Here is a 25,779-nt window from a genome sequence, read left to right on the forward strand (position 1 = left end):
ATAGGAAACCTTCTCAAGGGTGGGAAACTTTTCCAGGATGGGGAAACTTCCCCAGAATGGGAAACCCTCCCCAGGGTAGGGAAACTTTTCCAGGATGGGGGAACTTCTCCAGAATGGGAAACCGTCCTCAGGATGGGCAACCTTCTCCAGAGTAGGAAATTTTTCCATGGTGGGGAACCTTCTCCAAAATGGGGAAACTTCCCCAGGGTGAGGAAACTTTTCCAGGGTGGGAAGCATCTCAAGAATGGGGAAACTTTTCCAGGGTGGGAACCTTCTCCAGGGTGGAGAAGGCACAGTGGGGCTGTGCATTGACCTTGTGGAAAGGTTTTTGATATTCCTGGAGAAACTTCACTGAAAACTGGAGAGAAGATGATTCCCTTGTCCTCCTTGCTCTAGAGATGGTCTCAAACATTGAATCACCCTGTGGGTTTTTATTTCACTCTGGTCCAGCCCAGAATGAGGCTGAGGGGATCAGAGGGCACCAAGCCATCCCCTCCAGTCCCCACACAAACCTCTGCCATCCTCCATGGACCCAACTGGCATTGCTGGTTTTGGCTTTTTCACCCCCAAACCGATGCCTGGTTCAAAGCAGAGCGCTGAATTTATTTTGTAATAAGCTCTGACTGTTATTCAAGTCATTCAGTCGTTGTAGAGGATGAAAAAAGGGAAATTTAGAGAAAAAAAAAAGGTAAACTTTCACTAAGAAAAGCTTTAGTCATGTCTTCATTGAGGATGAAAAAAGAAAAAATTTTAAAAAAAGGTAAACTTGAAATAGAAAAACCTTTAGAGGTGTCTTGTCTTCATTGAGGAGTAGCTGAAAGTTGTTTTTAAATATTTTTCCCCATTTGTTTATTCTGCCAAAATTATTCCCCTCATTTGGTTCCTTTTTCTTAACAATTTATTTAGAAAATTTTATTTTATTTCCCCACTGAAGTGTCCCTGGGCACCTTCTCTTCCCTTGTGCTTCCATCCCTGTGGAAGTTGTGGGCTCTGCCCTGGGGCTCAGGGGGATCCATGGCTGTGCTTGAGGGACCTGGCACTAAATCCATCATCCCTGAGCCAGGCTTGGTTTAAATTTAGGACTGCTAACTTCCCCCTCAAGCCATCTCCTTGCTGCTGCAGCTCTTGCCTGCAAAAATAGAAGAAAATGGCAAAAGGAACAGATGCTGGAGGCTGAAAAAATCCCAGGAGCAGAGGAAACGTCACGACGTTTGCAGCCCTGCTGTCAGCCAGGGGAGAGCTGCTTGCTGCCCTGGACAAAGGCTGGAGATGGGATTTTTGTCCTTGGTCCTGAGTATCCTGGATGGAAACACCGGTACCAGAGCTCCAGCCCAGCTTTAGAGCTGGGGAGCTGAGAGGGAAGATGGGAAAGGCTCTTAAGGGCATGGAGGGGCAGGACATGGGGAATGGATTTACGTGGAGAAAGAGCAGGTTCAGGTGGGATGTTCAGGAAAAATCTTTTTCTCTGAGGGTGTGAGGCCCTGGCACAGGGTGCCCAGAGCAGCTGTGGCTGCCCCTGGATCCCTGACAGTGCCCAAGGCCAGGCTGGACATTGGGACAGTGGGAGGTGTCCCTGCCATGGCAGGGGGACACTGGATGGGCTTTGAGGTCCCTTCCAGCCCAGACCAGTCTGGAATTCTGTGTAGGACTGAAACTCAATGGTGGCATGTGCCAGCCATGGCCAGAGCCATAAAGTGTCCCCAGCCCTTCCCTGTTGTGCTGTTGCTGCTCCCAAGGACTGAGGGCAGAGGGACCTGAGCCATGGAGCTCTGTGGGTTTCAGACCTGGTGACCTCCAGGCTCAGAACAAAGCTGCTGTGTGGAACTGAAGCTGTCAGAGCTGCAGCAGGCACGAGGCTGGCAGGGGACACCTTACAGGGAATTGCTGCCATCCCAAAAGGCCAGGATCTCCCAGCTGGCTGCTTCTGCCCACACAGGTGCCTTGGTAACCCCTGAGGTGGGGTCAGCCCTTGGCCAAAATGTGCATTTTTACCCAGATCACATCTCCCACAGTTAAAAGCAGCAGATATTTTTGTCCTGGTCCAAACACCTATTGGAGTGTGGCTACGATTCAATTTTAGAGTTGTTTGTTTTTCCCTAACACACTGCCTGTCCTCCCCAGGTGTCAGGAGATGTTCTCCTGCTCCCCTGCCTGCTCTGGGGTGTTTCTGTGGTAATTCAGGATGGCACAGTTCAGCTCCTGGTGCCAGGACTGGAGCAGCCAAACCAGGGGGCTCTTCCCACCCCACACTGGTTTTTGGGGTATTTCTTGGGGACTTGAAGCTGCTGGTGTGCTCTGAATCAGCCATTTCAGTCCCTGCATCCCTGGGGCTGTGCCCTGGTCCCTCAGTCACTGTGGGGTCACAGCTCTCCTCCTTTGCCTTCCAGGGCTGTCCTGGCAGGCGGGGACAGGTGGGACCCAAAGGAGACAAAGTGAGTACCCAAAAACCAGGGGCAGGTCCGGTCTGGGGTGTGGGGCAAACACCACTGATGGTTTGGGTTGGTTTGGGGGTTTTTCATCCAGAGGGCACGGGGAGCTCCTGCAGCTGCAGGGTGGTGGCAGAGGAAGGAAGGAAGAGGAAGGAACTGGGTTTAGTGAGCACTTTAAGCTCAGGCTCAGGATTAAGCCAGGCTTGAGTTCTGGGGCAGTTTTGGGCACCATGATAGAAAAAAATCACATTGAGTTATTAGAGGGAACAATATAAAAAATTACATTGAATTGTTAGAGAGCATTCAGAGCAGGACACAAGGGAAGGGTCTGGAGGGGCCCATGAGATACAGCTGGGAGCACTGGGATGGCTCAGCTGGAGCACACTGGGGGCACTGGGATGGCTCAGCTGGAGCACACTGGGGGCACTGGGATGGCTCAGCTGGAGCACACTCAGGGCACTGGGATGGCTCAGCTGGAGCACACTGGGGGCACTGGGATGGCTCAGCTGGAGCACACTCAGGGCACTGGGATGGCTCAGCTGGAGCACACTGGGGGCACTGGGATGGCTCAGCTGGAGCACACTCAGGGCACTGGGATGGCTCAGCTGGAGCACACTGGGCGCACTGGGATGGCTCAGCTGGAGCACACTCAGGGCACTGGGATGGCTCAGCTGGAGCACACTGGGGGCACTGGGATGGCTCAGCTGGAGCACACTCAGGGCACTGGGATGGCTCAGCTGGAGCACACTCAGGGCACTGGGATGGCTCAGCTGGAGCACACTGGGGGCACTGGGATGGCTCAGCTGGAGCACACTGGGGGCACTGGGATGGCTCAGCTGGAGCACACTCAGGGCACTGGGATGGCTCAGCTGGAGCACACTGGGGGCACTGGGATGGCTCAGCTGGAGCACACTGGGGGCACTGGGATGGCTCAGCTGGAGCACACTCAGGGCACTGGGATGGCTCAGCTGGAGCACACTCAGGGCAGAGCTCCCCGGGGGCTGCAGCTCCTCCCCAGGGGCAGCTCCGGGCTCTGCTCTGGGCCAGGGACAGGAGCCAGGGAACGGCTGGAGCTGGGCCAGGGCAGGCTCAGGTGGAGCTCAGGGAAAGGTTCTTCCCCCAGAGGGTGCTGGCACTGCCCAGGCTCCCCAGGGAATGGGCACGGCCCCGAGGCTGCCAGAGCTCCAGGAGCGTTTGGACAGCGCTGCCAGGGATGGACAGGCTGGGATTGTTGGGGGGGCTGGGCAGGGACAGGGGCTGGGCTGGGTGATCCTGGTGGGTCCCTCCAGCTCAGCTTGTTTTATGATTCTGTGCCTGAGCTGCTCTCTTCCCTTTGAGCACTCAATGGGAGCTGGAGCAGCTTCAGCTCAGGCCACCTGGAGGAGGACACTGGCATGTCCCAGAGCCCAGCCCCATTTCATATCCATGGAATCCCCTTGCATGGACAATTGTCCTCCAGCCCTGCAGTCCCAGGCTGCCCTCCCTGCCCAGACCCTGACACTGCTGAGGCAGAGCCTGTGTCCAGCTTGTGTCCAGCCTAAATCCCTGCTGGTTTTAAGGAGCTGTCCTTGTCTCTGCAGGGATACCCTGGGGCCATGGGGCGGATGGGCCCCCCAGGTGACCCTGGCCCTGCTGGCATCCCTGGTGTCCCCACCATCGTCCTCTGGAGGAACTCCAGGGAGGACTGGCAGTCCTTCACGGTGAGTTACAGCCACAGTGGACAAGAGATGCACTCACACCTCCCCAGCAGCTCCCTGCATCCCTGGGATGGGGTGGGATGGGATGGCATGGGATGGGATGGGATGGGATGGGATGGGATGGGATGGGATGGGATGGGATGGGATGGGATGGGATGGGATGGAGGGTTTGCTATGGCTGAGATTCTCATTGTTGGGTGGGAGGTGAGGGCAGAGGGACACTCCAGGGAGGGAGGTGCAGCTCACTGGGGGTGACTCTGTGGGTGGAAGGGGATCAGTAGGTGTGTCCCTCTGTCCCCTGGGATTTACCAGCATATCTTGGCCCCCCATGGTCCATCCATCACCTCCCTGGGATGGTTCTGCAGAAGAGGGCCTGGGGAAGATCCAAGCCAGGCAGGAGAAGCCTTTCTCCTGCTCTGTGGTGCTGATTACAAAGCCCCTGTCCTGTTTCCCACCCTCTCCCAGCTCCCTGCTGTGCCCCAGGGTTGGCTCTCAGGGTTTGTGCCCATCCAGCTTTGCTGAGGGATTTTCTCTCCTGATCCCTGGAGCAGGATAGGCTCTGTGGGCAGGCAGGAGTGCCTCAGGCACTGCACAGCAGGGTGCAGAACTCCATGGGATGACTCCAAAACTCACTGAACAGCCCAGCCAGGCTCATCAAGAGTTCCCAACTCCTGACAGCACAGCCACTGCTGTGATGAAGCTCAGTTTGAATCTCCCTGTGGAGCCTGGGCAGGGCAGGGCAGTACTGAAGGGTTTGGGTTTCTAAGGGCCCCAGGCACTTTTCCTGGGGCTGGCAATGCTCTGCTTTGCGTGGCTCTGCTGTCCCTCTGGGCCCTGCACTGTGGCACGAGGGTATCAGTGGCGTCAGGGCCACAGCAATGGGCTGGTGAGAGCTCAGCCTCCACACTCCAGCTCTCCAAGAGCTCCAGTGACCCTGGGCAGGGTATTTGAGCTCTCCACAGCTCATCCATTGGTGAAGAGTCATCATTGCATGCTCAGCTCTGGGGCAAATGCTGGGATTCTGGGGGAGGATGCAGCAGGAGGATCTCTGCTCTGCCAGCACAGCACACCTGGAGTGGGGATGGTGCTGGAGGAGGAGGAGGATGGTCCTCTGCTGCTCTGGATCTGAGCTTGGATTGACCTGCTGGGAGTCCTTGGGCCAGACCTTTGTGGTTTTCAGTTGGATTGGATCAAAGCAGAGATCAGATTCCTGCTGGGAAGCGCAGGAGAATTGATGATCTGTAGAAGTTTTGGTTGACCTGGAGAACCTCCTTGTTCTCCTCCCACCCTCCTGCTGCTCCAGGGCAGGAGCTGTGCAGCTCTCAGTGCCCCCACAGGGGATAGGAGAGAGGGAGCTGGGTATCTCCATGCCAGGGATCTGCTTCCACCAGGGCAGACCCCTCCCTAACCATTCCTGCTCTCAGAACGTGCTTACAGCACTTTGCAGAGCTGCTCCCATCCTTTGCTCTGCAGTCAGAATTCCCTTTATCTTCCCCTTGCCTGTGTTTGCAGAGACCTCAGGTTTTGCTGTCATGCAGGCAGTAACAGTCACACCTGTGGATGTTGCTGTAGACTGGGAATCCCTTGGTGTCTCCACTTGGGAATCTGGGAGGGACCATGTCCTGTCTGTGCTTGGAAAGGCAGAGCTGGAGAGGTGCAGGGTCCTGCTGTGGGCTCTGAGCTGTCCCTTTCCCCTGGTTCTGTGCTGTCCCTTGTCCCCTGGGCTCTGTGCTGTCCCCTGGTCTCTATGCTGTCCCTTGTCCCCTGGGCTCTGAGCTGTCCCTTGTCCCCTGGGCACTGTGCTATCCCCATGGCTCTGAGCTGTCCCCTGGGCTCTGTGCTGTCCCCTGGTCTCTATGCTGTCCCTTGTCCCCTGGGCTCTGTGCTGTCCTTTGTCTCCTGATCTCTGGCTGTCCCTTGTTCCCTGGGCTCTGGCTGTCCCCTGGTCTCTGTGCTGTCCCTTTCTCCTGGGCTCTGTGCTGTCCCCTGGGCTCTGAGCTGTCCCTTGTCCCCTGGGCTCTGTGCTGTCCCCATGGCTCTGAGCTGTCCCCTGGGCTCTCTGTTGTCCCCTGGTCTCTGGCTGTCCCTTGTCCCCATGGCTCTGTGCTGTCCCCTGGGCTCTCTGCTGTCCCTTGTCCCCTGGTCTCTGTGCTGTCCCCATGGCTCTGTGCTGTCCCCATGGCTCTGTGCTGTCCCCTGGCTCTGTGCTGTCCCCATGGCTCTGAGCTGTCCCCTGGGCTCTCTGCTGTCCCTTGTCCCCTGGGCTCTGTGCTGTCCCCTGGTCTCTGTGCTGTCCCCTGGTCTCTGAGCTGTCCCCATGGCTCTGAGCTGTCCCCTGGCTCTGTGCTGGCCCGGTCCCAGCAGGGCTGGCCCAGTGCCGATCTCAGGGGGGGCAGTGTCTGCCGAGGGGGCCGTGGCCACCCCAAAGCCACACAGGGCCATTGTGTCTGTGCCCCTGTGACCCTGGCGGTGCCGCCGGCGGCAGCAGGAAAACCCAGAGCCCTGGGCTGGGATTTGCTAATCTGTGTTGAGATAAGGGCAGGGTGGAAGTGGCTGCTCTGGGGATGGGGCTGGCTGTGCCTGCAGCCCCCCCAGCTCTGTGCTTTGGGGCAGGGCTGCTCCCATGGAGCAGATCCCCGTGGTTTGGGGGGTTTGGGGATCCTGGAGCAGGGAAGCCACCCCTCAGGCTCAGGGACACTGCAGGAGGATGGGCTGGGAACACGAGGGATGTGGTGACTGTCCCAGGGCAGCTGTGGTTGTTGTGGTGCTCAGCAGCCTCTCCTGCTCCTTTCCCGTGGAAAAAAAGCCTTTGTTGTTAATGGGAGTTAAGGAAAAGCAGCTCAAGGCCGCTGTGATTCCAGCCCAAGCCCCTGTCCTGTGTTTGTGTTCCCGATGTGTTGACAGATGTTGGCTTTGCCAAGAAGTTGTCTCAGTGTGGCTGGAGGGCAGGAACTGCTGCTGGCTCGTTGTGGAATTGGCTTCAGCCCTGGGGAAGTCCCAGAATGCTGGGGAGGAGAACTGGAGCTCCCACAGTTACAGGAGAGCTAAATCTGCAGCACCAGACTCCTTTCCTTTCATCCTTTAAAATGCCTTTAAAAGCTGCAGGTCAGGCTGGGGAGCCTCAGGGGGAAAGAAAAACATTGAGAAGAAGAGAGAACTTTTAGGGATGTGCTGCTACTGCAGGGTTGGCATCTGCCATGGTGCAGGTGGCACAGGGTGAGGGTGGCCATAGGGTGACACAGAGAGTGGCACAGGGTGAGGATGGCCATGGGGTGAGTGCAGAGGGTGGCACAGGGTGAGGGTGGCCATGGGGTGAGTGCAGAGAGTGGCACAGGGATGGGGTGACAGCAGAGTGGCACAGGGTGAGGATGGCCATGGGGTGACAGCAGAGGGTGGCACAGCGGGGGCAGCCACAGCTGCTCTGCCAGACCTGCCCTGCTCCCCCCAGCGCTGCTGAAGGATTCAGTTCCTGTGCTCTGCTCCCAGCTGGAGTTTTCCAGGATCCCCGATCCCCAATCCCACACAGATCCCCACGGCTGCTGCTCCCCATCCTCCCTGGGTGCTCCCTGCCCTCCCTTGTGCTGCTGCAGTTTCCTGCAGGGATTGCAGAGCCAATTAACTGCTCCCCCCCTCCCTGGCATCTGCTGCTCTGAAATCCGAGTCCGTGTCCCACGTGGGATTTTGTCTTCCCTTTTTTTAAAAGGTTGGATGAAATAATATCCTGTCCTGAGTGAACCAGAGTTCACTGATTCCTGAGACAAGGCAAAAGCGTTGGCTGTGCTCCAGCCTCCTCCTGAAAGGTTTTGGGAGCGGATTTTGAGGGAAATGAGAAGTGGCTGGACAGGAGGAACATGGTCCTGGCAGGGACCTGTTCACCCACAGAAACCAATTTGGGATCAGCTCAAAAGGAACAGGGATGCCATCCATCATCTGCTCTGAGGGTGCTGCTCACTGCTAGCAACATTTCCATCTGTTGGAAGCTTGGTGTTTATTTTCTTCCACGAGTTCCTTGGCTTTCCCCTCTCTCCCCACTGGTACTGGGGGACAGGAGGGGTTTCCCAGTGCCCTCAAGGTGGAAACTGGGGAGCACAGAGGAACCCTGCCCCTCCCTGGGGTTGGGGTGATGTGTAAGGAAAGGGATTTCTCAGACATTGATGTGAGGCAGGGTTCAGAGCAGCTGCCTGGGCCATGGGTCTGGGGTCACCATGGGAAGGAGGAGCACAGGTGGGTTTTGCCTCCCTGTGCTGCAGGTAGCTGGACATGGACATTTTATTTCCCAAAATTTGGGAAAACCTGGCTTGGAAGTGTGCAGAGAGGAGGCTGCACCTGGTGGTCTCAGGACATTTATCCTGGTTTGGAAATAAAATGGGATTAGCTGTGGTGGGATGGGATTATCCACCCTGGGCCTTTCAGGTGGGTTTCCCCCTCTCTGTGGGCATCTGCTCTTTGGAAAAATTGGAAGTGCATCCAAGATTTGGGTACTGGGAGCAGCAAGTGGAAAACCTATGGAGCATCTGCTCCTCTGGGTTTTCCAGAGGCTGGAGGAGATTCCCCACCGAGGGCAAACTGCAGCTGATTTTATCTGACAGTGCCTTGGTTTCTGACCTTTCCGTATTCCAAACATTTCTGGTGTTCCAGAAATGACTTCAGGGCGTCCATGGAGGAGCTGAATTTCACCAAACCCCAGGAGAAGTGGGCTCTCTGCCTAATTTGCTACTGAAGTTCCTTATTTCCCACATGTTACCCTCAGATTGCCCTTCCCCCTGTGCCTTACATGCAGAGTATGAAATAATTAAATGAATTAAAGGAGTAGTTCATTGCTGCATCTTCCCAGGACAAGGAGAAAGTCCTTAAAGCCAGCCAAAAGGGATTGGGGATTATTTTTTTTTTTTAACATTTTGCTTTTCCTCCCTCATTTTTCTTTCAGCAATCATCATTTTACCAACTCCTGCACGCAGGCTGGCCGGTGAGTGCCACTTCAGTCACTTGGTGTTTGCAATTTCCCTTGCTGGCAGCTGAGTTCTCCTTGCTCCAAGCACTTGCTGGGTTTTACCAATGTTTTTCTTTTTAATCCAGAGAAAACCTGGAGCTCCCGGGCCCCCAGGCCATCCTGGGAAAACAGGAGCACCTGTAAGTACAAAAGCCCTGCTGTCCCTTTGGTGGCCCTGCTGCCCCTCTGGTGGCCCTGCTGCCATCCTGGCTGCCCTGGGGACACTTTCAGGGTGGATGTCCCCAGGCACTCGGGCTGTGGCTGCTGCTGTGCTGTCATTAGGGGCTTTGGGATTGGGTTTCAAAGCAGCCTAATGGATTTCTTGTCTCTTCCCACTGAAACCCGGGATGTTTGATATCCAATCCCAGGGTTTTCCTGGCAGCCACAGCCCCTCCATCTCTGCTGGCTGAGCAGGACTGGCTTCTTTTCCTGGGGCATCAGGTTCCAGCCCTTGTTTTTGGGGAAGGGACCATGTGGATCCCCCCCAAAGGCACAAAAACAAGGCAGAGAAGGGCTGGGGCAGGATTTGTGTGGGGCCAGCCCCATGGCCATTACCCTGGACAGAAGGAAAAGGAAAGGAAAACAAAACTCCCTGTCCTGACATCCCATCAGGGACCAAAGCAGTGTTAAAATGGATCCTGGCTCCAAACCTGCCCTGGGCATGGTGGGCAGGGTGGGGGTACCAGGGATGTGAATTCTCCCACTCTGCCCTTCCCAAGTGACCTCTGGGCACTGCTGCTTGTCCTCCCAGCCTGCACAGGGCTCAGGCAGGACGGGGGCACACGTGGGGGACTCAATCCCTGTTTGTGCACAGGGACCCTGCGGAGCGCCGGGAGAGCCGGGCCAGAAGGGCCAGCGGGGGTACACGGTGAGTGAGCCTCTGGGGACACTTTGGAAAGGATCAGTGTGCCCTCAGGGCTGCCCTGAGCAACCCTGCCCCTCTTGGACCAGCCCCTGGCTGGGTGAGGGAGTTGTGTCAGGGTTGGGGACACTTTGGGAATGGTGTGCCTGGTTTGGAGGTGACAGGATCGATGCCCTGGTCCCCTCCCAGCCCGTGCTGTGCCAGGCAGGGGTGGCTCTGCACAAAATCATTGTCCTGCTGCTCCTCTTGTGACAAAATCATTGTCCTGCTGCTCCTCTTGTGCTGTGCCTGCAGCACCAGGGATGGCTCAGTCACACTCAGCACAGCCCCTCTGGGTGCTGCACCCCTCCAGGTGATGCTCTCCCAGACAGCTGTCCCAAAAGAGCTGTCCCAGAGTCCTTTGTCACCCTGTAGGAGCCCCCAGCTCTGGATGGGATGGGTGAGCTCTGCCTGTGCCCTCCCTGGGGGTCCCTCATGGGATCCCATCTCCCTGGGATTGCCCAGCTCAGCTCCCTGTGAGTACAAGGAAAGGAGAGCAGTGTCCCACTGTCACAGAGCACTGCAGCTCTGCTCCACTCTGCTCCTCAGCCTGCCTGAGTTCAGCTCTGCACTGAGCTCAGGGCTAAAGGAAAAGCTGCTCTGAATCTGAGCTGCTGAAGGACCCTGAGGTGGATCTGCTCTGACTCCTGCATGTGGGAAAGGCTCAGGAATGGCTTTGAGCCAGGGGCTGATGCAGGAGTTTTCACTTGATCTTCTCTCACTGCATTTCTTCTTCCCTGCCCTCCGTGTTGTTTCCTGCTGTACAGCCCCTGCTCCAGCCACCCCAGGGTTTTGGTGGAGAACCTGGGCAGATCCACGTGCTCAACACCTGCAGCCCCTGGGTGCACTGAGATTTTCCCCTGCTCCAGAGCCAGAGGCAGGCAGAGCTCCAGTGTTTCCTTTACTGATTCCATAATGTGGATTTTTGAATTTTCTGTGCTCGGATTTTTCTCCCCAGGGGGAACCAGGGCTCCAGGGCTTGCCAGGACGTGTGGGGTACCCCGGCTCCAATGGTTTCCCTGGCTTGGATGGCAAACCTGGGCCCTGGGGGCTGCCAGGAGAGCAGGTGAGCCGTGGACAGGGCCAGGGAATGGTCAGGATCAGGGGAGAATGGAGATCCAAACCCCGGGCAGGAACCAGGGAGCTCCTAAATCTGTTCTTCCTTCTCTTGTCTCCTTTAGAATATCTCTCCTCAGCCCCCAAACCTGCATTAGTGCCTCGAGGTTTAGCTTTCCCTGGAATAAAAGGGTTGTGGGGCATCCCAGCTGTGCATGAAGGGGCTGGGATAACCAGAGCTGCAGCTCTGGGTGGGTCTGAGCACCAGGGCTGGGCTGCTGCTCCTGGACCTCCTTGTGGAGAATAACTGCAAATCATGGCATGGCTTGGGTTGGAACCTTAAAAATCACCTCATTCCACCCATGCCATGGGCAGGGACAGCTTCCATTAGACCAGGGTGCTCTGGGCCCTTGAGGGCTCAGAATCTGGAGGGTGACCAGGAAATGAGAGCAATTCCAGAATGCCTGGAGAGTGTTCAATCCAGGAATCTGCTTCCTTGCTCTGGCCTCTCCCAGACCCCTGGGGAATGCAGACAGTGCCCCTGGGCTTGGGAGCTTTGTCCTGGGGGTTAAAGGACAGGGGCTGGATGGTGCTGGGAAGTTTGGGGCTCTCAGCAGCTGCTGGGGAGCGGATGGACATGGGAGGTGCTGGGCAGCCCCTCAGTGCCTGCTCTGCTCCTTCCTCCCCCTCCCCAGGGCCTCCAGGGCTTCCAGGGTGACCGAGGGCTGGCTGGGGACAAGGGAGAAGAGGTGAGTTGGCTCTGGCTTGCACAGCCCTGGGCACAGTGAGGTGCCAGCCCCACTCCCAGCAGTGCCAGCCCCAGTCTGTACTCCTGGTGCCAAACACCAACACCTTCCTCACTGGTTCCAGTGGCAGCACTGCTCCTGCAGCTCCTCCCAGGCTCATCCAGGGCTTTGTCAGCCAGGATGGACAATGTCCATAAAAAAGTGAATGCTGGTGATTTGTCACCCTTTAATTTTTTCATTTTCCCATCACTTAGTCTTAAGGCCAAAATGTTTAGAGTTGCCCAGGGTATTTTTGGGTCCCTTCCTGGTGGGTTTGAGACCTAATTTCTACTTTTTGAGGCTGCAGTCCCATGTGGGTTATCAGATCCCTGTTCTGGGCCACCCTTTGTGCCCTCCTGCCTGTGCCAAGCCCTGTGCCAGCCCTGTGACACTATGCTGGGGACCAGCAGCCAGGCTTTGTCCCTTCAGCCCAACCTGGAGGGTCCCCATGCTCCTGTCCCACCCTGACTGTTCCCTGAGGCACAGCAGCCACATTTTAGCTCCTGGTGGCCCAGCTGGGCTCATCCTTGTTCCCATTTCATCCTTGTTGCATTTCAGGGTTTCTTGGGAGCCCCTGGACCAGCTGGGGACAAAGGAGAGAAGGGAGTGAAGGTGAGGGTGGCTGTCCCTGCCCCTCACAGCCCTGCCAGGGTGGGCAGGGGTCTCTCCTTCCCTGCCCCAGCCCCAGCTCCTGCTCTCCTCCAGCACTCAGGCTGCTCTTGGCTTTTCCAGGGGGTGAAGGGGGAGAATGGGCTGCCAGGTCCTGCTGGGCTCCAGGTGAGTTACCTGGGCAGCTGGAGCTGTCTCACCCCCTTCCTTCCATCCCCTTTGCTGGCCTGTCCCTCTCTGCCATGTCCCCACAAAGCCCTGGTGGTCTCTGTGTTGTCCCTGCGAGGGGGGGGACAAAGGCAGTGTCACCTCGGGGTGCTGACACCTCATTCCCACCTTCTCTCCAGGGGATGGCAGGGCTGAAGGGGGTCATGGGCTTCCAGGGCCCTGCAGGGCCAGAGGTGAGTGGATTTACCTTCCCTGTGCCCCCTGCCCTCCCCAGAGGGGTGCAGGAGCTGGGAGTTCCTGCTGGGAAAAGGGGTGTGAGCAGGGATTTGCATCCAGGCACATTGGGGGCCTTGCCTCCAGCATTTCCCATCCCTGTTCTGGCTGGGAATGAGGAGAAATGAAGAGAAATGAGCTTTTCCAGAACACAGTGGGATTTGGATTTATTTTAGGTGGCCACCTCCAGCTGAGATGAGTCAGTCCCAGGCTGGCAGCTCCTGGTTTTGCCAGGCTGCTCTCAGCATATGGATATCTCAGTGCTCCCACACAGCTGGGAGACAGCCTGTCCAGGGAAGGGCTGGAAAAGCATTTTAAAGGAAAATTGAAGTGGTTTGGTGGTGAATGGATGTGTTCTCCAGCATGAGAGGGACCTCAGCAAATGTCCAAGGGGACATCAAGCAGCTGGTGTGAAGGAATGTGAAAAATGATGTGAAGGGAAAGGGGGATTTGGGATGAAGGAGAGAATCAAAACAAAAAATGGTGTTTTTTCTCTCCTGCTGCAGGGAGAAGGTGGCTCAGTGGGTCCCCCAGGCCCTGCTGGTCCCATGGTGAGTCTCAGGGGTTTGTTACAGAGGGAAGTTCAGGCAGCACAGCTGCTGCTGCCCAGGGTGGCACCTTGTCCTTCCCAGGTCATCCCCTGGTCTAATTTACACCTCAAAATGCTGCATTTGGTTAAAACCATCCCTGGTAGCAGGGAGAGGATTGCAAAAGGATACAAGGGGTTAAAAGTCACCATAAAGGACTCCAGCATCCCCAGGGATGCTCACAAGTCCCTGTCCCACCTCCCCTCTGGTCTTGCCTTGCAGGTGTTATAAGTACACGATATGTTATTGACTTTTCACAACTATTGGGATAATAGCAAAAGTTAGACAGAAGTTTTTTAGAAATAGTATGCTAAAACTACCTGCCTAGTTGAGATAACAGCCCGTGAACGTGTGATGGGACCCTGCAGCTGACACGACAATTATCAACACTCAGCGGCTGCAAAGGCCCGGGACCACCACCCAAATTAGAAGGTGATAAGAAGAGGATAAAGGACCCAAGGAGTGGCCATGCTAAATAGTTCCCAAAAAATTTTACTATACAAGAAAAACTATGAATATGCAGCAGGTTGATGTATGGTAAAGTTTATTTAAAGAGGCATTCCCAAACAGTGTGCGCTTAGCAGCTTGCCAAGCACCCGGCCGTTTTAACCCTTTCCTTTTATGTGTGTCTCCTATTGTCTTTTTATTAAACCTTTTAAATCTTACCAGGACAGTGAAAGGTGTTTTTCACACAGGGACAGCCCGGCCAGCGGGGCACCGTGGGATTCCGAGGCATCAATGGCTCCCAGGTGGGTGTGCCCCTCCCCATCCTGTGTTGGGGTTTTTGTGCTGGCTCACCCTGCCCTGCTCTCTCCGCAGGGGGAAATGGGCCCTGCTGGGATGCCCGGCCCCCGGGGACCCAAGGTAAGCGATCCTTGCTGGGGTGTGCTGGGATGGAGCCTGCCCAGGGTGGGGGGCTCTGCTGCAGCTGGGATTGATCCCAGCCCACCCCCAGAGCAGGGCTGGGAATCCTCCCTGTGCCCTCACTGTGCCATGAGCTGGGAATCATCACTGTGCCCATTGCTGTGCCATGAGCTGGGAATGCTCCCTGTGCCCCTCACTGTGCCCCTCCCTGTGCCATGAGCTGGGAATCATCACTGTGCCATGAGCTGGGAATCCTCACTGTGCCCTTCACTGTGCCATGAGCTGGGAATCCTCCCTGTGCCCTCACTGTGCCATGGGCTGGGAATGCTCCCTGTGCCCATTGCTGTGCCATGAGCTGGGAATCCTCCCTGTGCCCATTGCTGTGCCATGAGCTGGGAATCCTCCCTGTGCCCATCACTGTGCCATGAGCTGGGAATCCTCCCTGTGCCCATTGCTGTGCCATGAGCTGGGAATCCTCCCTGTGCCCCTCACTGTGCCCATTGCTGTGCCATGAGCTGGGAATCCTCCCTGTGCCCATTGCTGTGCCATGAGCTGGGAATCCTCCCTGTGCCCTCACTGTGCCATGAGCTGGGAATCCTCCCTGTGCCCTCACTGTGCCATGAGCTGGGAATGCTCCCTGTGCCCATCACTGTGCCATGAGCTGGGAATCCTCCCTGTGCCCTCCCTGTGCCATGAGCTGGGAATCCTCCCTGTGCCCATTACTGTGCCATGAGCTGGGAATCCTCCCTGTGCCATGAGCTGGGAATCCTCCCTGTGCCCATTACTGTGCCATGAGCTGGGAATCCTCCCTGTGCCCATTGCTGTGCCATGAGCTGGGAATCCTCCCTGTGCCCCTCACTGTGCCATGAGCTGGGCACTCCAGAGCTCCTCAGCAGCTGGAGTCCCCAGGAGAGGTGTGATCCTGATGGCAGCTCCCTGTCCCTCTGCAGGGACCCCAGGGCTTGCAGGGCAGACGTGGCCCCCCCGGCCCCAGGGGCTCCCAGGTGAGTGGCTGCTGTCCTGGGGTGGGTGCATCCCCCCAGGTCTCTTCCAGGAGCTGCTGGGATTTGTCCCCCGTGTATCTGGGAGTGGGGGTGACATCCTTGTCCTTGGGGGTCCTTGTGGGTGGGTGGGAAGGGCTGTGTCCCTGGGTGGCCCGGTTGGACATTGTCCCTGAGGTGTGAGGCAGCTCCTGGGGGCTGGGGTCTCACCACAGAGCAGGACAGGGAGCCACACCTCTCTTCTTCCCACATCCCCCTGCCTTTGCTTTCCCCAGGGTCCAGCAGGGCTGGAGGGATGCCCTGGTCCCAAAGGAGACACAGTAAGAGTGGTTTTCTGTACCTTGGTGGGGATGAAGCCCAGGTTGGAGGGATTTCCCTTCAGGGACCTGACGTGAGGGGTTCAGGGGGTTCCTGTCCCTGTTTCTGGAGGGGAGAGGGGGCAGCACTTCCAGCTGAGCTCCCAAATCCACCTGGAGGTCCCTGGTCACCCTGGGGAGGGGACATGGAGGGGCTGGGTGCTGTGATGAGAGCTCTTCACTCTGGGCCAGGGACAGAACCCAGGGAACGGCTGGAGCTGGGCCAGGGCAGGCTCAGGTGGAGCTCAGGGAAAGGTTCTTCCCCCAGAGGGTGCTGGCACTGCCCAGGCTCCCCAGGGAATGGGCACAGCCCCGAGGCTGCCAGAGCTCCAGGAGCGTTTGGACAGCGCTGCCAGGGATGGACAGGCTGGGATTGTTGGGGGGCTGGGCAGGGACAGGGGCTGGGCTGGGTGATCCTGGGGGGTCCCTCCAGCTCAGGATATTCTGACATTCCAGGATTCTTCTTGCAGGGTACAGACGGTGTCCCTGGGGTGAGGGGACAGCTGGGACAGGAGGGCCCTGGGGTAAGTGCTTGGGAAGGAGCTGGTTGGATGTGGGGTTCTCTTATCCTCCCCCTGGCAGCCCCACAAAATCCTGCAGGGATGCCCTGTTCCCCCTGGCTTCCCACAGGGCTGAGGGAGATGCCAGCTGTGTCCCTGTGGCCACACTTGTCACCCCCAAAGCTGCTCTGACCCTCCTGCTTTCGGGCACCTTGATTTTTATTCTTTATGGATTTATCAGCAGAGATGGCCCAGCCCTGCCCATCCCTTCCTTGGGGCACCCTTTTCCCCAGGGGTTTGGGTGCTCAGCTGCCTTTACCAAAGGTTTTGGGCAGCCTGACACCCCTACCCTGACCCTTCCTCCTGCCTGGCCCAGGTGTCCCTTTCCTGTGTCCTGGGACCCCACCCCACAGAGCTGAGAACTGGGAATGGGATGAGGGGTGCAGGTGGGGTCTGGGGGTGCCTTTTGCAGTGAAACAAGGACCTCACCCTCACCTTAGGGGCAGTGTAGGGAGAGTTTGTGACTCTTCTGGTCCCTTTTTGGGGATCCCATCCCATCCCAGCCCTGTTCTGGGGCAGGGTTCTCACCTCCAGGGGCACATACAGTACTTCCCTTTGTTCTTTTTCTATTTTAACTTGCATTCTCTCTCTCTCTGAAGGGTTTTCTTGGCCTGCCAGGTGCAAAAGGCCCCCAGGGAGAGCGGGTGAGTGATGGCATCCATGGGATCCTGCTTTGGGAGCAGGAGAGCCATGGCAGAGCAGCCCAAAGTGCAGCTCTGTGTTCTTTATGTGTGCTTGGGCTTGATGTTTGAATAGGTGGAGCTGGAGTGGGAAGGCAGAGCTGAGCTCGGGCTCCTTTTGCTGTAATAGGAGGAGCTTTCAGATTTGGGGGTGTCCTGAGGGATCCCCTGCCTTTGGGAGGCTCAGGGAAGTGGGAAGTGAGGATAAGACACTTGTCATTGAGATGTCACCACCAGCTGGGAGCTGGGGCTGGTTTGGTGGGGATTGAACCCAAAAACCCCACCTTGAGGAGCAGATCCAGCAGGTCCCTGCTCCCAGCCCAGAAAGGCCCATCCAGAGGAAAATCCTGACTAGAACAGGGCAGGATTCCCTTTGTTTGGTGCCAGAATTGGGTCACAGCTTGCACCAGGGGTTTCTCAGTGTAACCTCCACTGCTGCTGCTCTTGCAGGGCTGCCGAGGTCCAGGTGGAGCCAAGGGAGATTGGGGATCCAAAGGAGGCAAGGTACCAATTCCCAAGGCTGTGGTGCCTCCAGCTGCTCCCTCTGTGCTCAGATGTTCTTCCCCCAGCTGTGGGTGGCTGTGGCTGCCCCAGGAGCCTGGGCCCTGCTGGGTTTTGGGGACTGTGACAGCCAGGCAGCTCATTTTGTGCTGTTCCCACCACCTGATCCATCCTTCACTGCTCCACCTTGCTTTGGCTGTGTAAAAAATGTATTTCCTATTTCTGGTGCCCCAGGGATGCTGGGGAGGAGGGTTTGGGGTGCTCACCCCTGACAGTGATGGGTTCTCCAGGGGAATTCCTGCCTGTGGATCTGGGAATTGCTGCCCTGCTTTGTGACATTCTGTGTTTTATTCCTCCAAGGGCCCACGAGGAGCACAGGGAGCAAAAGGGCCCCCAGGAAGCCGGGGCCAGGGGGGCCTGCAGGGCTTTCCTGGCCCCCCAGGGGCAGCAGGGCCACGGGGACCAGAGGTGAGTGCCACTGCTGGGCTGGAGTGTCCTGGGGAGCACAGTGTGACTGTGTGACAGCGTGGGGACAGCCCTGAGGGGGCAGGCAGGGCTGATGTGTGGCATCTCCTGAGCATCAGCCAAGGGGAGCTCAGCCCAGAGCCCCCAGCACCCAGCCCGAGCTTTGCTGTGCCTGCTGCACACCTCTTCATCCCAAAATTCGCTGCTGGGTTCCCTGATGCCAGAGCAGCCCCAGGCAGAGGATTCCCAGCCCCCCCACTGCCCCAGCCTGAGCACTCTGCAGGATCCTGTTGAGTCCCTGCTCTGGCAGCTCCTCTGCAGCCTCTGGGAGCACAGGGTTCATGGATTGCTCATTTTGTGCCCTCTCTGACTCCTGCCAGGCTCCTGTGCTGGCAGCCCTGGTTTTGGGAATGCTTTTTCCTGCAGCATGTGCTCTGAGAGGGCTGTCTGGGTGACTGAACCCACCTCCAGATCCGTGTTTGAGCTGGAACTGAGGCCAGGCTGTGATTCTCTACTGATTCCCAGCTCTCAGGAAAAGCAGGATTATTTTCCCACCCACCTTCCCAGTCTGCAGAGGATGCACTCCCACTCCCAAGGCTTTTGGGATGCCTTTGTGGATCTGCTCTTTTGCTCTTCAGGATGAATTAACAACTCCTCCCACCTCTCCAGGGGCTGGGGATGCAGCAGGAATCATCTCCCTGCCCTGAACACCCTCCCAGCAGCACTGCTGGCACAGGGGCTGGAGCAGGCAGAGCCTTGGCACTGCAGTCCTTGGAAATTGCCTTGAATTTGTCCACCAGGAAACAAAAATATCCAGCTGTGTTGTTCTGGGCCACACCAAACTGTTGAGATTTTTATTTCTGCCTGTTTTTTTCACCCTGGGAGATGGGAGAAGTCCCCATTCCCACCAAGTTCAGCTGGTGACATTTATTAATGTCACCTCTGGTCACACTCCCAGTGTTTGTCCCTACACCAGCACTAGGCTTGTGACTCCCCCGGGATCAGAGGCTGGCTGATGATTTCCCTGGATGATTCCTCCCCTCTCTCCTGGCAGGGGGAAGAAGGTCAGATCGGCCCTGCAGGGCTGAACAGCAGCGAGGGACCCAAGGTCAGCACCACAATTTGCTGCTTTCCCACGGGCTGCCAATTCCTGGCATGGAAAAACAAGGACATGCCCACCCTGCCAGGGCCCAGCCCCAGGGACACCACCCTGGGAGGGACCCCTGCCTGTGCATGGCATCCCTCTGGCCTGCCCCTAGATTTGCAATGTCTGTGTTCTCCTTTGTGTGGATTTTAGGGATGCCAAGGAGCCGATGGCCCCAAGGGAACCCCAGGACCACGGGGAGCCCGGGTAACAAACGGGGTGCTGGAGTGTGGGGATGGACCTTGGAGCATCTTTGGCTGGGGGGGATTGAAACAACCCTGGGTTGAAACATCCCTTGCTTGGCTTGGGATGTGCTGGAGCAGAGCACATCCTTCAGGCACAAGATTTTCCTCCAAAGCTGCAGCTTTGCTGCTGGCAGATGCATGGTTTTGTGATTCCTGGTGTTTTGCAGGGCCGTGTGGGGCAGCGTGGGCTGGTTGGAGTCCCTGGACTGCCTGTAAGTGGAGGGTATCCCACATCCCTGTGCTGCCATGTGCAGCTGTCAGCTCTGGGACATGGGAGCAGCATCCTGGCATGTGGCCAGATCAGAGGGTTGAGAAGAGAAGTTGGGGATGAGCAGCTCAGGCTGTGGCACAAATCACCTGCCCAGCACCAGAACACCAAGCACAGAAAATTCCAGGAAAGAACTTTCTAAGGCAGCTCTGTTATTCAGAGCTGTGGCTGGTGAAAGAGCCAGGAATAAATAGCTGGAAAAGCCAGCTGAGGTGTTCCTGGTGAAAACAGCTTCCCTCCCACATGGATGTTATTTCCCATGCCAAGTGGAGCAGGGGGAGCTGCAGGAGCTGCGTGGGATGAGCTGTGCACAAGGAACCCACAGCTGCACACACACCAGGCAGTGCCACCTCTGATGTCCCACATTGTCACCCTGCAGGGAGGCTCTGGGGCCACAGGAGCCTTGGTGGGGTCACCCTGAGACAAAACTCTCCTTGCAGGGCTCGCGGGGCGTGCCGGGAGCGGAGGGCGCAGAAGGAAAGCCTGGTACACAGGTTCCCATCCTACATCTGTACTTGGCTGGGGACAGGGTGCTGGCATGGGGACAGGGGCAGCTGAGCCCATGGGGACACTTCCCAACCTCCCATCCCTGTGGCAGTTTGGGACAAAACCTTGATGCCATCAGTGGGGACTTTTCCCAACCTCCCATCCCTGTGGTCATGGGGACAAGACCTTGGTGCCATGGACTTTGCCATGATGGGGGCTGGGAGAGGCTGTTCTGCCTCCTCATCCTCATCCTCATCCTGCAGGGCCACCCAGGGATCATGGGCAGCCCAGGCAGGAGAGGACCACTGGTGAGTAGAGCTGATTTCTGGCCTTCCATCCCTCTGCTCAGCTTGATCCTTTTGGAAATGTGCCCCCAAAGCATGGCCAGGGGATGGACATTGCTCCTCTGGGAATCCTGTTCAGGGGGGAGGGATTGGGAACAGGGCACTGGGATTTCCCACCCCTGGCACTGCTATCCTGAACAGATCCAGCAGCAGTAGGTGCTGCAGGATTTAATATATTTCTCTTTGCTCTGAAATTAAAAAAAAAAAAAATCTGATGCTTCCCTCAAAAGAAAGAATGAACACTGAGTCAGACACAGCTGAGTGCTGCCAGCATCACACAGAGCGGGGGCACAAGTGGCTGTTGTGTCTGTCCACACACAACTGCAGTGATTCCATGAACTGGATTTTAAGGAAAAGCCCCAGTGCTGCCTTGACCAGGCTGGGCCCTTCACCTGTGCTTTGTGTGGGGCTCAAACCCAGGGCGGAGTTTCCCCATCCTCCTCTCCTGCCCTCCCTCCATGGCTCCTCTGCTGCCCTTTCCTCCAGGGATTTGCTGGTTTGCCAGGGGGCCGTGGGCACGCTGGAACTCCTGGATCCATAGTAAGGAAAAAAAAAAAGTTCTTTTTCATGAACTGTGTGTTTTTCTGGGTGGGATGTCAGTGGGGCTGCTGCTGCTGGTGGGGAATGTGGGACTTCCTTGGGAATCAGGCATTAAAAAGGCTCAGTGGTGGAAGCAGCTGGGGCTGGGGAAGAGCAGAATCATTCCCCCAAGGAATCAGCCTGCTCCAGGAACTGAGCAGCCCTCCTGAGCCCAGCAGGGTGTCCATGGGGAATGCCAGCTCATGGAAACCCTCCAGGCTGAGCAGGAGCTGGCTCTGGGTCCTGGGAGGAGATCCCAGTGGCAGAGGGTGGCACAGGTTCAGAGGGAGGGTGCTGGCACTGCCCAGGCTCCCCAGGGAATGGGCACGGCCCCGAGGCTGCCAGAGCTCCAGGAGCGTTTGGACAGCGCTGCCAGGGATGGACAGGCTGGGATTGTTGGGGGTCTGGGCAGGGACAGGGGCTGGGCTGGGTGATCCTGGTGGGTCCCTCCAGCTCAGTGAGCTCAGATGGAGACCTGGAACAGCTCCTCCCTGACAGCTCGGTGTGTGTGATGGAGTTTGAGAGCAAGGACTGTTCCCCCTTCCCTGGTGGGAGCCCTGCCAGCCATGGGGCTGGTGTCAGGAGCCAGCAGAGCCAGCAGCACCAGCCACAGTGGCTGAGTTTGCCCCTTGGGACCCTGGTGGCCCAGGTGACCCCTGGCCATGAGCTCAGTGGGGACTCGGTGGGGCTCGTCTCCTCTCAGCCTTTGCCTGGACACCTCCTCCCCAAACCATCCCAAAGGGCTCTCCAGGAAAGCCTGGACTGGATGGAAGACATGGGTTCCTGGGCCCCAAAGGTGAGAACTGGGGTTTTGGGGGGCTGCTTGGGGGATTGGTTGTGGTGGAACAGCCCCAGGAGCTCTGGGCTGCCACGGGGACACCTGGGGGGATCCCATGGACCCATGCCTGAGGGCTCCTCACATCCCATGGATCACTGAGGAAGGGAGGGTGCCTGATGGATCCCAGGACTGGGGGTTTGCTAATCCCTGTTTGCTGGCAGGGGCTGCCTGGGAAGCCTGGCTTGGAGGGACCACAAGGACCTGTGGGCACCTATGTAAGTGATGGAGGGACACAGAGGGGACACAGCGAGGGCCAGGCTGGGAGGAGGCTGCAGCAGCCTCCCAGCTGGGCACTCACCATCCTCCCAGGCCTCCTGCCTTTCCCTCAGCCACCTTGTCCCAAAAGTTCAGCCCCAGCTGCCCCCTAACCCCGAGCTCTTCCAAGGGCTATCCAGGGACCTGCTGGAGGACCGCGGGAGGTTGGGACGCAGGGGAGACAAGGTAGGGATGGGACACTCACTCACTCACTCCAGCACTGGAAGCATTTTGGGGTGAGTTTGAACCCAGTGGATGGGTTTGTGGTCTCCACAGTCTCCATCAGCCATGGTGGGAGGAGGAAAAGCTGGATCTGTCTCCCACAGCAGGTGGAACCATTGGCAGTCCGGCACCTCCTCTACCCTACACCTCTGGATTGTTCTAAGAGCTGCTTTTTTGTTTGTTTTGTTGTGCTTTTTTAAAGAGGTTTTTACATTAAAACATACAGAGGAAAGGAAATCTTTCTTGCCTTCCCAACAGGGAGAGAAGGGGAGCTCAGGGTTCCACCAGGATTTCCAGGAAAAGCTGGTCCAAAGGGTAAGCACTGTTGCTGCTGTTCTGGCAGCTCCAGCCCCCTGGAAAGCACCAAGAAAGTTCTTTGTGCTGGGCTGGGAGTGGAGAAAATTGGAAATCTTTGCCATGGGGAACTTTTGCCTGTCTTGTTGTTAAATGGGAGGGGGCTCAGGCAGGGCTGTGTCACTGATGGTGCTCCTGTCCCCAGGCCCTGCCAGGTCCCCCCTGGTCCTCGTGGTGCTCCTGGCTCCCAGGTAGGGCTCTCCCTGCTCCCTGTGTTCCGCTGCTCCAATCCCTCTGCCACGGATGTGTGCCCTGCAGTACATCCCCTGTGCTTCCTGCAGCATGGAATCCATCCCCAACCCCTTTTGGGGAGCAGGCAGGACCCTGTCCCACTCCCTGCTGGCTGGTTCTGTCCTGATGCAGCACAGACACTGCTGAGATGTTGAGATGGGATTGCTCAGAGCAAAGCCCCACCCTTGATCCCAGTTCCCTGGTCCCCATTCCATGGACACACTGTGAACTCCTTCTCTTCCCAGGGCAGAACAGGTGACCCCGGTCCTCGAGGGCTCCCAGGCTCGCCTGTAAGTGCAGAGCTGCCCCTTGAGTCCCACAGGGTGGACATTGTGCACCACTCCAGGCCATCCTCATCCCTGGGGTGGCTTGTGGGGGCAGGGAGCACCCCAAACCCAGTGTGGTGAGTGGTGACAAGTGGGGTGTGGGGACAGCAATGTCCTACACCTGCAGGATGGGGCCTGGCAGCAGGTGACCCTTTGGATCCTGAGGTGACCTCCCAGAGCTGTGTTTGGGGGGCCTAAGGGGATTTTTGGCCCTTTTTGCAGGGTGTTTCCTGGCACGATGAGGGCAGGATGGCATTCCCGGGAAGCCGGGCTTGGGTGGAGAAAGAGGCGCCCCTGGAGCAGCTGGTGCTGCTGGCCCTGCTGGGTACCCGGTGAGTGCCACTGGAACCCCTCCAGGGATCCTCTCAGGACAGGGATTAAGGATTTTGCTGCAGCAGCACCTTTGGGAAGCTCCCTGAAGCAGCTGCAGGAAGGGAAGGAAAAGGGAAGCAGTTGCAGGGGGGTTGAGTAGCTGGAGTGTGGATTCTCTTCCCTTGGTGATGTGTCAGGGACATCCCAGACCCCACTCAGGAGCTGCAGAGGCTGCTGAGTTGGGGCCAAGCCTCTCTGCTGATGTGGGGTGTTTGTCCTCAGGGCCAGCAAGGTCCAAATGGGACGTGAAGGGCCTGCAGGGATGAGAGGAGAGAAGGTGAGGACAGAGGAGAGGATTTGGTTCCCTGGGAGCTGCCCAGAGCCTGGGGCTCACCCCACTGACCTCCCCAGGGCTGCTCCCAGTTTGGCCCCATGCCTGTGGGATGGGGATTTACATCTTGGGGTGCTGCAGAGACAGAGAACCCCCAGGGCTGCTTGTGCTGATTTTGTGTCCTCTGCAGGGTGAGGTGGGAGAGCCCGGGGGAGCCGGAGTCCGCGGGCTGGATGGGGAGCAGGTACAGCACAGGGAACTGTGTCCCCACCCTGATGGCTGCTCCAGCCTCCTCCTCCCAGTTCCCTGTTCCAAGGATGGGAAAGGATGGGAGGAGGCTGCTGATCCTCTAAAAAAACCAGAAGGTTAAAGCTGGGTCAAGGAGCTGTGCTAGGGCTGGGCTCCTCTTTCCTCTGCAGGGACCACCAGGAGCACCAGGAGCAGAGGGTCAGCTGGGGCCCAAGGGTGAGCAGGTGGGTCTGGGGGCGATGCTGGGGGTGGTGCTGGGCTCACCCCACTCCTGCAGGGTCACACAGGTGCCTGAATCCATGGGAGGTGTTTGAACCCCCCCCAGCACCCTCATGCCTGGGGATGATTGCTGGGCGTGGCAGAGCGGTCTCATGAGAAAAACTGGGAAAACCCACATGGGAAATGATGGAGGGCAGAGCCAGGAAAAGGCAGCCAAGAGTCATCCTGGTCATCTTCATCCTGTCCAGGGAGAGGCAGGAGCCCGTGGAGCTCCAGGTGTCAGAGGGAGCCCTGGGGAGCCAGGGGACGAGGGGACAGAGGGGCCACCGGGCCGGCCTGGGAAGCAAGGCAAGGAGGTAAGTGTGGGATTGTCCCCACAGGGGGTGGGAATGGCAGTGGGAAAGGTGCTGGCTTTGCCCCACAGAGCCTGGGTTGCTCCCATGGAACAGGGGTTGATGATTTGGGGTCCCTGTGCTGGGCAGGGTCTGCTCAGCATTTTGTCCCCACTCACTTTTGGGGCAGCAGGGTCACAGCTGGGTGATCTGGCACAGGAGGGGAGGCTATGCCTTACCCAGCATCAAAATCCCAGCCAGGGGAGGGTGGAAAAGCCCATGGAAATCAAAGCCAGCTTTTAACCCACCCTGAGATGGGGCTGGGGAGCAGCTGCTGTGTCTGATGTGGGCATTTCCCCCTGGGCAGGGTGACACTGGTGACACTGGAGACCCAGGCGAGCCAGGACTGCAGGGAAGGAAGGTGAGGGGTGTCTCTAACTCTGTCCCTCTTTCCAGCACCTCGGGAACACCCTGGCCTGCTCAACCTCTGCTCCTCCATGGTGGGGACAGAGCAGGACAGGGGTGTCCCCATGGCTGAGGAGCACCCCAGGGTGACCTGCTCTCTGTGGCACCTGGCCAGAGGGTGACACAGCTCATCTCCATGCAGAAGCTCATGTATTGCTGTTACTTTCCCTCTTTGTGCTGACCTTGTCTCCATCCCTGAGCAGGGCAATGCTGGCCCCAGGGGCCTTCCTGGAATTCCTGGTCCAGGAGCTGCCATGGGGGAACCAGGAGGGAAAGGCCAGAAGGGAGAGAAGGGCCGAGAAGGTTTGCTGGCAAGTACAGCTGGGGCTGGGTACCTCACCCTCCAGTGTCCCCAAAGGCTGGGTGAAGGGTGCCAAGGGGGGATGCACCCTGGTGGGAAACCTTGGGCTCTGGGAGCTGCAGAAAATCCTAGGAATTGTCAAATCTCCATAAGGAGGGAGTTTCATGTCTCACAGGCATGACACCAAAATTGGGTCTTGTTGGCCCCAAAGGATGGTTTGGGTTTGTGGGGCAGTTTGGGGTAATGCCAGGCTGGGAACTCATCTCCCTCTGTGTGCCAGGGCCAGGGCGGTGTCACCGGAGCTGCAGGACCTGCCGGGGCCAGAGGATGGTTTGTAAGTCACATCGTGTCCCCTC

The 25,779-nt window shown here is 57.6% G+C and overlaps 1 protein-coding gene across 1 annotated transcript in view; it reads left to right on the forward strand.

The window, feature by feature from the left end:
* Positions 1-25,779, forward strand: part of LOC117005768 (collagen alpha-1(I) chain-like) — an 81,570-nt gene that overhangs the window by 46,665 nt on the left and 9,126 nt on the right. The window contains 43 exon segments of the mRNA XM_033077802.1: positions 2,388-2,432; positions 4,010-4,129; positions 9,054-9,092; positions 9,203-9,256; positions 9,931-9,984; positions 10,976-11,083; positions 11,769-11,822; positions 12,417-12,470; positions 12,591-12,635; positions 12,815-12,868; positions 13,415-13,459; positions 14,191-14,244; positions 14,315-14,359; positions 15,310-15,363; positions 15,636-15,680; positions 16,187-16,240; positions 16,876-16,920; positions 17,407-17,460; positions 17,818-17,925; positions 18,977-19,030; positions 19,220-19,273; positions 19,479-19,523; positions 20,020-20,073; positions 20,329-20,373; positions 20,896-20,949; positions 21,730-21,781; positions 21,986-22,041; positions 22,212-22,223; positions 22,226-22,267; positions 22,562-22,582; positions 22,585-22,622; positions 22,803-22,848; positions 23,134-23,178; positions 23,270-23,288; positions 23,458-23,546; positions 23,809-23,832; positions 23,834-23,863; positions 24,048-24,101; positions 24,277-24,330; positions 24,574-24,681; positions 25,025-25,078; positions 25,326-25,433; positions 25,704-25,757. Of these exon segments, the coding sequence (XP_032933693.1) occupies positions 2,388-2,432; positions 4,010-4,129; positions 9,054-9,092; positions 9,203-9,256; positions 9,931-9,984; positions 10,976-11,083; positions 11,769-11,822; positions 12,417-12,470; positions 12,591-12,635; positions 12,815-12,868; positions 13,415-13,459; positions 14,191-14,244; positions 14,315-14,359; positions 15,310-15,363; positions 15,636-15,680; positions 16,187-16,240; positions 16,876-16,920; positions 17,407-17,460; positions 17,818-17,925; positions 18,977-19,030; positions 19,220-19,273; positions 19,479-19,523; positions 20,020-20,073; positions 20,329-20,373; positions 20,896-20,949; positions 21,730-21,781; positions 21,986-22,041; positions 22,212-22,223; positions 22,226-22,267; positions 22,562-22,582; positions 22,585-22,622; positions 22,803-22,848; positions 23,134-23,178; positions 23,270-23,288; positions 23,458-23,546; positions 23,809-23,832; positions 23,834-23,863; positions 24,048-24,101; positions 24,277-24,330; positions 24,574-24,681; positions 25,025-25,078; positions 25,326-25,433; positions 25,704-25,757 (2,343 nt within the window).

The sequence above is a fragment of the Catharus ustulatus genome, chromosome 21 (genome assembly GCF_009819885.2).
Source record: "Catharus ustulatus isolate bCatUst1 chromosome 21, bCatUst1.pri.v2, whole genome shotgun sequence".
Classification (NCBI taxonomy): Eukaryota; Metazoa; Chordata; class Aves; order Passeriformes; family Turdidae; genus Catharus; species Catharus ustulatus.